This window comes from Micropterus dolomieu, linkage group LG21, assembly GCF_021292245.1.
Source record: "Micropterus dolomieu isolate WLL.071019.BEF.003 ecotype Adirondacks linkage group LG21, ASM2129224v1, whole genome shotgun sequence".
In the NCBI taxonomy this organism is placed as follows: Eukaryota; Metazoa; Chordata; class Actinopteri; order Centrarchiformes; family Centrarchidae; genus Micropterus; species Micropterus dolomieu.
The window spans coordinates 20,262,571-20,276,796 of record NC_060170.1 but is presented as its reverse complement, the minus strand read 5'-3'; the positions used below and the strand labels follow the sequence as shown (position 1 = coordinate 20,276,796).

The 14,226-nt window shown below is 39.6% G+C and overlaps 1 protein-coding gene across 4 annotated transcripts in view; it reads left to right on the top strand.

The window, feature by feature from the left end:
• Positions 1-14,226, top strand: part of ccser1 (coiled-coil serine-rich protein 1) — a 134,254-nt gene that overhangs the window by 59,335 nt on the left and 60,693 nt on the right. For all 4 annotated transcript variants that reach the window (XM_046034951.1, XM_046034952.1, XM_046034954.1 and 1 more), the window contains exons 9-10: positions 6,572-6,649; positions 10,777-10,857. In XM_046034951.1, the coding sequence (XP_045890907.1) occupies positions 6,572-6,649; positions 10,777-10,857 (159 nt within the window). The remainder of the gene's footprint in view (positions 1-6,571; positions 6,650-10,776; positions 10,858-14,226) is intronic.

Here is a 14,226-nt window from a genome sequence, read left to right as displayed (position 1 = left end):
CCTTGGTTCAAACCTATAAAGACTGCATTTCCTGTTAAAGAGGATAAACCAACATGAAGACCAGAGAGCTGTTTATGGGAGAAAAGCAAACCATTGTCAAGCTGAGAAAAGAAGGAAAATCAACCAGAGCCACTGGACAAACATTGGGCATAGCAAGTACAACGATTTGGAATGTCCTGAAAAAGAAAGAAACTACTGGTGTACTGAGCAACAGACGTCGAACAGGTCGGCCAAGGAAAACAACAGTAGTTGATGACAGAAATATCGTGAGAGCTGTGAAGAAAACCCCCAAAACATCAATAAGTGACATCACCAATGACCTCCACAGTGCAGGTGTGAAGGTATCACAATCCACTGTTGGAAGAAGACTCAGAGAGCTTAAATATAGAGGCCACACCACAAGATGCAAACCACTCATCAGCAGGAAGAATCAGAAGGCCAGATTGAAATTTGAAAAGAAGTACAGAGATGAGCCGCAGAAGTCCTGAAACACAATCTTATGCACTGATGAGACCAAGATTAATCTCTACCAAAGTGATGGAAAGGCCAAAGTGTGGAGAAAGAAAGAAACTGCTTATGATCCGAAGCATACAAGCTCATCTGTGAAGCATGGTGGAGGTAATGTCATGGCTTGGGCGTGCATGGCTGCTTCTGGAACAGGCTCATTAATATTTATTGATGATGTAACTGATTATGGTAGCAGCAGAATGAATTCAGAAGTGGACAGAAACATTTTGTCTGCCAATTTACGGAGAAATGCATCGAAACTAATCGGGAGGAAGTTTATCATGCAGCAGGACAACGACCCAAAGCACACTGCAAACAAAACAAAGGACTTCATCAGGGAAAAAAGTGGAAGGTTTTAGACTGGCCAAGTCAATCACCTGACCTTAACCCAATAGAGCATGCATTTTACCTCCTTAAGAGGAGACTGAAGGGAGAAACACTCACACACAAGAACTGAAAGAAGCTGCGGTAAAAACCTGGAATAGCATCACAAATGAAGAATGCAACAGTTTGGTGATGTCGATGGGGTCGCAGGCTTGAGGTTATGCCACCAAATATTAAATGTTATTTACTTTAAGATTACTTGTTCTATTACTTTTGCTCACCTAAGAATGCTGTGGTCTAATACGGTGATATGTCCTGAGTTGTTTAACACATCTAGATGTGAATACGAGGAAATGAGAGCTGAAACTCTGAACTCTTGTCTCTTACTCATCTTTTGATCTAAACCCAAATGTCTTCAGTGAACAACAAAAACAAAGGAATTTGCCTTACCGTTCCAATACTTTTGGAGGGGACTGTATTAGGCCGAACACCAAAAGTGCTTTTTTTCACTATTTTCAGCCGATTAATTTTGGTGTCCGAACATTTGGTGCATCCCTAATTGTAGTACAACAGTGTCTGTTAACACCACACTGAAAATCTAAATTCTAAAATATTGTTTGATTTGCATGCTGGAATTTTTAGATATATTTTGTATTGTAATTTTTGGTCTGTGACCATATTATTTAGTCAAAACATGGTCAGAACTCTTACATAAAGTTATTTGCAATTTTAAGGGACAATTTGTGGAAAATAGGTTTACGAAGACACAATTCTGTAATATGTATGGAGATATCGCCTCACAAGTTATTTCTCTATTATTCATTCTATTTAATTCACAGTACACTTTGTCAGAAACTCCTTTTCAGTCCAGGTCTAACTAGAGATCATCGTATCTCACCTGTTAGAATTCAGTTTCTTGTGATTCCTGTGATCACTTATGGAGCTCTGCCATGTCTGATTTACTTGGTCTCTTTTCCACTATTAAAATGGATTATCTTTAGCTTTCCTGAACAAGAATTCTTAGCTGTTAGTCAAGCTACATTAAAAACTAAAGGTGATTGATCATTTGAAACAGCTGCCCACAATGCTGGAACTGTTTCCTTTGAGTTTAAGTTCCATGGATACTGCTGAGAAATTTAAATAGCAGCTTTAAGCTTAAACTTTCAGATCAGCCTCTATTGTTTTGTTTGTACTTTATCTTTCATTATTATTAAAAAATCTATCCATCTGTCTATCTAGTTGTTGAGGAGCTGTCATGGCCAAAAAGGGTACATAAGTAGCCTAAAATGTCGTCAACTCAGGTGAAGTAAGAGGGTTGTTGACATAATAGATAAACAACCCCTTAAATTTGTGTTTCTCCAAAAATTTAACAGATTGAGTAATTTCAAACAAGGGGAATGTAATATATCTTCATACCCTCTTAGCATAGAGTGGTCACAACCTCCATACAAAATCACATGAAGATGCACTCTGGTTATTTTGATCAAATTTATCCCCACTGAGGTCGCTCCAATCGCATTAGAAATACATTCACGTGCCCCACTTTTCTTCCACAGCTTTTTACATTGAAGTTCTTTCAGCAAGCAGAATACAGTTTCTCATTTTAGTTTAAAGTTTGTCAAGGTTTTCCTCTTTTTAATGATTTTTGTAGGGTAGTCCCTGGTAGGGTTGCTGAGCAATGGGTATTTGAGCCAAAAGACAACAAAGTTACGATGGTACAAGTTTTTTTTTAAATTATAGATCACCTTGAGGTCTTATGAGTGTGTCCATTCCCTTGGCATTGAACTCTGTGTGGCCTAGTTGAAGTACGTTATCTCTCTCTCTTTTTCTTCATCTGTATTTCTTTCACAGCGTATACCCATCTCCTTCTATTTCTTTCTGTTTGTACGCTTAAGGTCTTGTCTGACCCATTAACAAACCACATAAGTCAATAAAGTCTACATGGTCGTAAGAAACACAACTACTGATATACATGCCACGTCATACACACGCACGGGACAGAGGCACTGTGCGATTGTAGCCAGAAAGCTCATTTAGAACAGCCTTCAGTCCTATTCGGGCAAGATTAATTTTAGAGGCTGACTAATGTAGTAATTGTCACAGCATGTTAGTGGGTTTTCAGTCCCATCCAAATCTCATGTTAGCATATTTGTTCTGTATGCGTGTGTGTGTGTGTGTGTTCTGGCAGTAGGAAAGAAAATGTCCTAAATACCAGTATCTCCCCTGTAAAGCCAGGTAAACAGAATCCATTCTGATTCAATACCGCTGGGTTTTGTTTTTGTTAATTGTTTTTCTATTTCCTAGTGGGAAAAGTATTCTTTTAGAGGTTTTATTACCATGGAAGCACTTAGCTACACTTTTAGCTTTGTCCTCCTTGACCATTATCTTACACCTACATAAAGCCCACACACAGACCTCAACATTAATTAGACCTGTAAAATGAGGAAGCCAGAAAACAAAACATATCAAACTTTTTAAAGACACTTTCAGATCTTGAGTATTTGTGAAATATGGCCATCACCTCTTCAGCTGTCAAGTTAGGATGGAAAGTGTTTATTGGTGCAATTGTAGAGAAACCACACTTTCTCAGAAACAACTGAACTATTTACACAGTTGCGCTCCAACCATGCTGCTTGTCCAGTAGCCGTACCGCGGTTGAAACCCCCCTCTCCCCTACCTTTCCAAAATCAAATCAGGGGGGTTTGCGTCTACAAATTCTCTTATCTGACTTCTGAGAAGCGTGATTGGCCAGGTGTGCAGTGGTGAGAAATTAAGCAGGGATTAACAGGGTGTCTTGAAAAGGCAAGTTTATTTGTATAGCACCTTTCAACCAAAAAAAACAACTATTTAAAAGCATTAAATTCAAAGGTATTATAAAGTCTTACACTTTCATTTCAAAATATATTTTTTGGTTTCGGGTTGTTGGTAGACATTATACACCCATAAACTAAAAGTAGGACTGTTGTGACAGTGGATTGTATGTGCAGGAGGCTGTTAAGTCCCTTTTTTTGTGGCATTTCAGTCAGAACCATCAGACCTGTAGAAAGTCAGTAGCAAGTTTTATCAACAACATAAATAAACTTAAATGAATGAATAATTGTTAATCCATCTAACCATTTTCTGCTACCTATTTGGGTCTGGGTTGTATTAATTATGCTGCTTGACCACTGTCAAGTGAACTCTGGAGCGGTTCATTTCCGGTGTGAACACCACTTAATATTTGGGCTGAAGAGAACATTTCTCAATTACTAGAGAATATTCAACATATTCAGTGAGAAAATGAAGGACAATGGATTCCAGAGAATTGTTGAGCAGTGTCGTGTAAAAGTAAAAAAAAAAAAAAAAAAACTACTTTAACAGTACACCATTGTACTGTAGTATGCAAGTACTTAAAGAGGTTTGTTTTTTTACCACCCGACTGTATGATCTGTGATCAAATAACATTTCCACCACACGGCTTTGGTTTACAATTTCTGGACCATTTTTACTTTTTGTGAATGTAATTCGGACTAGTAGGAAAATTAAAACAATGGTGTCATCCTAATGTTAGTTTGATTCAGGAACCAGATGTTTAGGTGTGAACCCACCTTCAGACTCCCTTTTTTCATTCACTTTTTAATATCGAAAAACCAACTATCAATATATCTGTCATAATGTGAGAACTTTCAGACTCAAAGACAGACTCGGAACAACTCAAAGGGGTATCAAAGGATTTTATTGAGATGTGCAACAGAAGGCTGGGTGATATGCTTCAACAAGGCAGAGTGGCAAGCACAGAGGGGTGGTTTGTCCAGGCAGGGTGTGAGCTGAGCAGAGCGGAGCGTGGCGTTCAGCATAGTCTCCAGAGGAAGAGTGATCCTGAGCACACAGAAATACAGGTTAATCCAGGGAGCACACAGAAAGCACAAAGAATCTTACTTGAGTTGATGGTAGGCCTTGACGCATGTACCACGTGTGGTTAACTGACGATCTGACGAAAAATGGTGAGGAGGACTACAAGGTAGTGGGGAGATACTGCAGTACCACAACAATATCCAAGGAAGGTTAAAATCAAGGGCAACGGGATGTGGTTGAAGACACCTGAAGACGTTTTGTCCCTCATCCGAGAGACTTCCTCAGTTGATGATGAATGAGGGACGAAACGTCTTCAAGTATCTTCAACCAAGTCCAGTTGCCCTTGATTTTATCCTTCCTTGGATAACTATGACCTGGATGACTGAGAACCTTCACAGATATCAACAGTATAGACAGTTCACACAGTATTCAAGTGTGGCCTTTCAGAACAGGTATAAACACTTTTGCCTTTGGACATGGTTGTACGACACATTGCCCCCACCTGAACCAAACCCTCCACACTCAAGTGTTTTTGTCATGCAGCCATGATTTCATATTCTTCTTTATTTATTTATTTTTTACTTCTAGCTATTTAAGTTCATCATAACAATCACGATATAACTCACTCGTGTACAAGTTCCATTTTTACATTTCTGAATATTTATGTGACTTGAGGAAACGTGTCCGGCTAGCTGTCTGTGTTTGCATCAGAGAGGTCGTTTAAAGGACGGTGTTGTATCTATATAGTTCCCTGTGGTGTCCCTCTGACTCTCTGTCTGTCCTTTAGCTAGATGGCTCCCGATGGTCTCAGACCATCATGCTCAGCCTCAGGCCCTCTCTGTCCTCTCCTTCTCTCTATCACTGTCCCCCTTTCCTCACGTCCCCCCCTCATATTCTCCTGTTATCTTGCCCCTCTTTTCTCTCCTGCTATAATGTCCTTGAAGAGGTAATGACCGTCTGTCTGTCTGTCTGTCTGTCTGTCAATTTGTTCTCTCCATCTTATCTCTCCCTCTCTCTCTTACTCTCTTAATTTCTTTCTTCTTTTTTCCCTCTTTTCATCTCTCCTTCTCACTGTGTCACTCTGTCCACATTTTAGCTGCCTGTCCATTTTAGAATTAAGTTTAATATTTTAATGGAAACTCCTCCATCTGGAGCTCAGCTCGATTTCTTATTTTCAAGCTCCCTATCTGCCAGTTTTTGTAGCCTGAAACCTCTGGTAGCTCCCTTTTGGCTGTTTGACAGTCCAGAGTCTGGACTTTAGTAACTTTTAAACACATGTCATTTCAGATAATTTTACTTGAGGAACTGAATTTGGGCAACAAGAATAGTCATGAACATGAATATATTATAAACATCAAACACATTTTAATGCAAGCCATTTTTAGAATAATCACCTCTTTTTTTGTTTGCCGTGAAGCACTTTGTAACTATTCTTTAGAAAGGTGCCACAAGAGTTATTTTTATGAGTATTATTATTCTCCTCCCTCTTCTGTCTCTGTTGCTCCTCTCCATCTTCCCCACAGTAATGTCCCCCGACAACACAAGGTCATATTAAAGTGGTGTGTGTTCCGGGGGGGGGGGCGCCATAGGACACACCAAGTTTATCACAGAGACGTACAGAGTAGAGGAGATCACAGTCCTGCAGCATCCACCACATGACAACCTTATTACACGTACACACAAGACCAGCAACAAACACGCTCATAAATGCTCATAAAACACTTGCGAACACACGTAAACATTTATGGAAACAGCCAGAGAATCTCTCTCTCACACACACACACAAACATATGTATTTGTATGTTGTCATCCTCTTAGGCTCTGTGTATTGCTTTTGCGGGAATATGGTGCCTTGGATAAATCACTTGCTGTCTGAGTAATATGTAATGTGGTGTCTTGTGTTTAGGATCCTGGCAGAGAGGAGGCCCTGCTGCAACAACTGAGAGAAAAAGACGACGTGATTCTCAGACTCCAGAGTGAACTGGTAAGATTTCAGCAAATATACAGAATAATATGAAGGTTTGTGTTTAAATGTGAATGCAATATAAAACATGTTCAGCATTTTTCTTGATGTCTTGACTTTCTCTTTGCACCATTTTCTGCAGAATCTTTTCGATTCTTTTTAAACCGCCAAATCCAGGTATAGTGTTTTTGAGTTTCAAAATTACTTTTAGCTATAGTAGGTTTATACAGTAATCACTGGACATTCAAAATATTATAATGCTATTAAGTGTTCAGCATCTTGCATGAGATGATAGAATAAACAGTTCTGTAAATAAATACAAACCAATATAAACCAGATTTTTCAAATAATTTTTTTATACAAATTTTCAAAAACAGCTCCATTTGACTTCTTAACATAATAAATGGGACTAGATTATGCATTACCAGACAGGATATTGACTGTTCTGATGATGCTCATTCAGTGATATGTATACAGGATTAGTGCAGATATGGGAAATATAAACAAATCCAGTAAATCTAAATGTTTTTCCAAAAATAGTGATAAGAGAAGCATAGTCTCAGACATTGAGAAATGGAGGGTTTGCTCGTCTAATTTTATCTCTGTCACAGTTTCTTTCTCTTGGTCTCTGTTTTTCTAAACTTTAAAATTAATAATTAAAATAGCTCGAATGTTTTTAAATTATTTGTTTTATGGGTATAGATTAAAGACTGCTTGCCTTTGAAGCACATTTTTTGTCATTCCCTTTTAAGCACGAAAAAAAAATCCTTCTTTTTTAGAAAGGTTAAAAAAACATTTCAAAGTACTGGAAAGTTTTACTTCTGTTAATGAATTTGTCAATTTACTTTTCTCTCATGATGTTCTGCTGTGTGAGACTATGCACAGCAGAGGGCAGAGTGACAGGAAAGACCAACCACTGAAAGAGAGAGGAAATTAATGTGAGAATGGTTTCATAGTTGGCTCACAGTCACACCATCAATATCACATGGCGTGGCACCAGGAAGCCCATCTTTTCCATCTTTGTTAATGTAAACTGCTTGTTCCCGCCAACTTAATGTAATAGCAGAATTATTGGGACTCCAGTCTAGCCAAGAGGCAAGTGTGATGTTTTCACAAATTTGCCCCTGTAGACAAAGATGGGGACCAGGAAGTCATTTCCATGTTTGGATGAATAGAATAATAAATTAAACTCATAAGAAATAGGGATTTAAATGCAAAATATATCATGTTTTTTCCATCCTTTTGGAAGCTGGATTGTTGAATCATCTGCAGAAATGCTCCATATGGCAACATCTTTCATCGTTTGTCATCTACATGTCTGTAATTTGTCACCTGTTCTATCAAAGCAATGTAATGCAGACATTATGCTGGGCCTTAGCAGCATAATGTGCCAGCGTAATGGCGCCGTTGTGAGAAATGCCAGTCCAGCCCACTGACTTGAGTCTCATTTGGCATCTGTTTGTTTGATCACTTTCTGGCACCCGCATCTCATTTTTCTTCCTCTTCCTCTTTCCTTGTTTGACTGTGATGACTCTCTCTCCCTTCCTGTCAGCTGCAACCATCTCCTCACTATGTGGGCTATATTCAACACTGTGGGCACGTAATGAGGAGTTAATACCAAGATTGAGCACATTTGTATTCAGATCTCAGACTTACCTAAGGACTTAAATGGCCACTCAGACAGCTCGGCTACATGCGCAAGTACAGTTTCCACAAAACTCAGCTGTGTCTGGAGTGACCCACCGTTCAGACTTGGAGCTTTTCTCTTGCACAATGTTTAACAGTTCATTTAACAATAATTTCCCTCCTTGAAATTCATGTCTACAGTAGATGTAACATACTCACACTGTGTAAAACACCTTTTTAATTACAATAAATCAGTTATTGTAGTTAGTTCTATATTTTAAAAAAATACATGCAGCACATCATAAACCATAATGAATTTTACATTTAATTGTCACTTTATTTCACAAAGAAATGGAAGTAAATAAAACATGTCAGAAAGAAACTTCTCTAAATGAGCCAATTAGAAATTATAGAAGAAATGTGAAGGTTTTTTTAAGATGATCATATTTCACAGTGGCACAGGTTGACTGATTTGTCTGGAGGCTGCTAGATCTTGTATTTTTAGCTGTGATAAAGAGTTATCAAAATAAGACTTATTAATCAGAATAAATTTCACCCAAACGTCACTTTGATATGTTTATGGCTTTTGCACCAAATGACTGATTAAAAACACAAATGGAACTATAGCAGTGTTATTAATATTTCTTGATCAGTCTGACCCAAGGACTGTCAATTTCCCCTGGTAAGCACACACATTCACTGACTGTTGCGTGAAACTGGGTTTTGGTCTATCTGGAATATCACCTGATTTGTCCTTTAAGTCTCCAAGTCTGGATACAGTTTGATCACCCTCTTCTATTGACTTTGTGTCCCTCACTTTGATTCTATTTGCCTCTTATTTTCTTTCTTCTTTACCCCGACATCTTTTCTTTCTTTTTTTCTCTCTTCTTTCTCCCATATGGTGACATGGCGAAGCTGCCAAATATTTTCCCCCACATCACACATGGATCCATCAATCACTCTTTAGGCTGTGCGTTTGCTTGTGTGTGCACAAACACACACAGATGCTGATCAGCCTTGAGAGTGTGTGTGTGTGTGTGTGCTTATTCATCTGTTTGGTACTTCTCTTTGACAGAGTTGTTCTGGCTCCTGCCACCAGATGGATGTGATTCCTAGACATAAACTGCTTGTGTGTTTTTATGAGCAGAAGACTGCATATATCTCTTTGTGTGTGTATATTGATGATTTGTCCAATATTAGCCTGTATCCTTGCTGCAGCCACAGGCGAACATTATGTACGAACTGTAAGCCCTTGGAACAAAGGCCATTCTGTCATTGCTTCAAATGTATGAAGTTGTGCATTTGTGGAGCCATGCTGGGAACATTTATGAGGGTGTATATGTGTCTATGTGTGACAGTCTATACGGGATACCTGCTGCAGCTAAGTTAAAGTGCAGCATTTTGAAGGAAAGGGCAGCTCATAGTCAACGCTCTCCTCGCTCTGCCTCCATCTGTAAATCTGCCAGTGAAAAACCTATTAATTATCTCCTAGAAGGACCTGCTAGCTGGCTGGCCATCACTAGCTGTCACTTTTTATGAGTTTTCTCCTCTCCCTGCTGGTGCATTTTGTTGAAGGGCTTTGCTCCAGCTGCAACATTTAGCTGCAGAAAGCCTCCCTTGCTTTTCATGTAGGCATGGGCATGACTAATGAAAACAGATTTTTAACTCAGTCTGTCAGCTGGCTTCTGCTGGATTTGATCAGGACAGTATATATTTGGTTTAGAGCTATATCATCAATTTACTTTTTTTCCTTACCATTAACCCATCGTTACACCTGGTCCTAATTTGCGTGATTAATTTTAATCACACTTAATGAATTTCTCAATATTTCATAGCCACTGCAACTTTCAACCCCGTTCTCCTCCCCCTGCCCATGAGCACTGTAGGGCGAGCATGTCAGAATGATTGGTGACATCGTCATAAAACATTCCTGGTGGAAATAGTGCTGGGTTCTTCTCATTCAGCGGACTTGCAACCGGTCCTTTTCAAAATAATCACGTAGAGGTAACACAGGAGTCGGCAGGATTCTGGTCAAGGTAAAAGTGCTGTATTTTGATGGGCAGGGCCAACACTTTTCTCTCTACACCTCCGTCTGTAAATCTGCCAGAGGAAACCTATTAATTATCTCCTAGAAGGACCTTTCTTGCAGGCTGGCCAACACTAGCTGTCACTTTTTATGAATTCTTCTCTACTGGTGCACTTTGAGGAGGGTCCCTGCTCCAATATTTGGCTGTAGAAAAGTTCTCCTGCAATTCAGCCCAGTTTTATGACCTCTTGGATTTCCAGGAGAGGCAGCCAGAGGGGAGAAAAGGATTTGGGTTTGTTGAGGTTGTTTAGAGTTTTAAATTTTTTTTTTTTAATAGCAAGCTCGGCATAAAAGCCAACTGTATTAAGTGTTGTGAGTGGAGGCAAGGCATAGGTCTGCTGGGAGAGCATTTAGCTGTTCTGGTTTATTTGTATTTGATGTTCTTTATTTGTGAGATTTTTGGACACGGCCGATGGTGTGTTTGTTTTGTATGCAGGAGAGTGCCAAAGCTGCCCTGAAGATGAAAGACTGCCAAATGACTGACCGCACAACACAGACAGAACACATGGGGCCAGAGGTGAGCTGCTGTACTCACAGACCACACACACCCTCTCTCTTTCGCTCTGTTAGACACAAACAATGCACTGTGCACTACATTTCTAGCAATGAAAATATGCTTTATGTAAGACCGCTTAAATCTATGTAAGATTACTAAATCAACCTCAGTTATAACAATTATTCCTTCTCTATTCTCTTACTTTGTTGTCCCATCTGTAGCAGTGCATTTTATGCTGATCTCCAGCCGCTATCCCTCCACCTTTCCTTCTTTTGTTTCCCACCTCTTTAAGAACATCTTTTCACATTGAGCTGAAGCTCTAATCCATCTTCCTCTTTTTAAAGATGTTGTACTGCAGTGACATTCATATCATAGTCCACTCCTTTCCCTCCTCCCTCCAATTCCCACAGCACTGAGAGAGGGTGCTGTGCTGCTTCCTACAGGCCTGTCTGCCTAACGCCCTCAGTTGACATGGCCTCTTTGGCTTCACAAGGGGGATGACAGTATGGGAACACAGCTGATTTAATGGATGACTGTCTAAAAATGGCTGGCTGTAACGGAAACAGGAGCAGAGTTTGGGGTCTGTTTCTTTGTTTCTCGCTGCTCGCTTCTAAAACACTTTTTTTCATCCCCCCTTCTCCTCAGAAAGTTCTTTATACCTTTAATCCTTCTGTGTGTAAAGTTGGCAAGAAACATTGTTAAAGGGGAAAAGCTGTGTCATTGTGTGAGTGGGTGCACAATCACAATACCCATGCTAACACAAGTACAAAATGAATGCATTATTTGCACAGAAATAAAACTTTCCCTTTGTTGAGCACTTACTTTATATTATTTTACTAGGATTCAGAGATTTCGACAAATAATGTAATTTGCTTTATAGCACTAAAATGTGTAACACGTGGATGTCCACCTGATGTGAATTCCTACATCAGCGGCAGTGTATCTCTACCTGCAATGGTTCGGCAAAATAATAGTACAAAGTTAGTCACTTGTAAAATTGTTTCGTTCTTCTTATGATGATGATTATTGAAGTTCTACCAGTCATAGAGCGATATTGACAGAGGGAGAGACTGAGAATGTTTCGGCTTAGATTTTATAGAGCAGTCAAGTGCTCCAAGTGCAGAGGTCAAACTGCTGCACTTTTTGTATTCTGTGTCTGAAGGGTTAAAAAAAAGTGCTCTCCCCCTAGTATAATGTGATGACAGTTTCACACTGAAGTAGAGAATCCCAAGGAGGGTCATATACTATAACTGTAGAATAAACTAACAGAGTTAGCATAACATTATGTTGTTCATTGCAGCCTCAGGTCTATTGCCACTAAAAGTGCGAAGCTTCAAGTGCTACATTTACCAGACACATGAGATGATCAATGGTCCTGAGTGTGACTAAGAAAGAAAAAAGAGGCTTTCATTGTCTTCAGATTTTGAGAGCTGAATGAACTTTGCTTGTCCAGTTCATCTTGACAGTTTAATTGCTTCCATAACCTGTCATGATTTTTACTCTTTTTAATCTTGCAGCCTGTGTAGAATATCGAAATATAACAGACCATTTGGATGGTTTTTGGTCATCCTGGTGGTGGTGCAAACAAAATGCAACAAACATGCAACAAAATCTGATTGAGGCCTCAAATGGCAATAAAGGGAGTCAATCAGCTAAAGGTATGGGCCCTTACAGTTCAAGCTATTGTGGATGAAAGTTGTCGGTAAGAAACGGATGTTAATCTTTACTTTGCTGAAATTGTTGTTCAGAGATTGTAAAACAAAAGTGAAATAGACAAGAGTAACATAGATATTGTGATAGAGGTTTGTGTGATTTTAGAAAGTTCTGAGTAAGTGGTGTGTCCACCAACTAAAATCTTAAAAAATAGCACGGATCTAACTGCACTTTGGATAGTGTACTCTTGACCTGGTCCACACAGACAGGCTGTAGTCGACAAAAAAGGTCAGTGAATCTTGATTGCAGTGGAGTGCTGGATTGCTAGTGACACTGCCCCTAATTTAAGTGGGAGGTGCATGGCGAGTCTCCAAAACAAGTGCAGGCTTACTCTACCTCAACAAGTCACAGCCCTGAATCCTATGATTTTATCGTAGCTATCATCATTCTTCTTCTGTCGTTCTAAGTATCCCTCACTTTCTCCAGCTTGCACACGTGCACACACGCGCGCACACACACACACACACGCGCGCGTGCGCACACACACTTACCCTTAGCTGCGCTGTGCTCCATTTGCCATAACTGACTAATGCATTTCTCATAAGCCTGCAATGGCCTCACTTAATTGTGTGTTTGTTCTTACTTGAGGCTAAATCAAGCAAAGGTGTGGGGTTGTGTGTGCATTAAGCGTTAGCGTGCAAATTTGTATGCGTGCCCATGTGTTTGTGGCTGCCTGTGCAAGTGTGTGTATTTGTTTTGTGAAGCAGCCATTAGTCCTGGCCATGGACAGCAAAGTCGATAAAAATGTTGCTGAAAGTGTCAAAGTAACTTCAGTCAAATAGGTTGCATTTGTGCCTCAGACATTATAATTTGCTCAATAATGTGTTGTTTGTGTATTTTTATGTCTCACATGGCATAATTTACACATTAGTATTGTTATGCCACTAACAGAGCATTTTTATTTGAAATACTTTGCTTAGTTACTAGTAAATGTTTGTCCAGACATGCTTGTCTGGACTAAAAGACCAGAGAAAAAATGGACTGTAAATTGAGAGGTTACAGATTTAAAGAAGATTTTTGATACCCTCGGTTCCTGACATTCTGATTGGTTTCAATTACTTTGATTAATTAAAACTAATTTCAGACACTCACCTTGATTTGCCTCACCAGGAGGGTAGTGATAAAGATGCTCTGTCTTTGCTCCCACAGAACAGTTTATATATAAGGAGAGATTTAATATTTGAAAATGCACTCAATTATATCACCTCTCTGAGGTGAAGGGGCTTGATTAATTGGCAGGTAATCATTGGAATTCAAGGAGCGCCACTAAGTGTCTCATCTGCTCTGCAGGTGGAAAACAGCATGATATTAGCGTAGCAGAAATACAGTATTGGTCTTAAAAAGGAGTAGGGCTATACTCAAATATCTACTGAATATCACTGCCTCAGAGTGTTGGAGGTATTATAGCATTCCCAAACTCCTTTAATGTGTCAGGACCACAGTAACCTTATCTTCATAATACACTGCGTCCAACTATAGAAAGTCTGTCCAGTACTCAACCGTATGGCGTTGCTATTATAAAACCAGTACCTAGCTATAGAGTCCTCCATATGCTCAGGTAGATGGGCTCTTAATTAGAGGAGCAGCTGGCTGCCCGCTAGCAAGCTAGCCTAGCAGCACATGTGATTTAACTCAGCAGTAGCTACAGCATGTCCAGCCTGATTTTAGCCTCCCCCC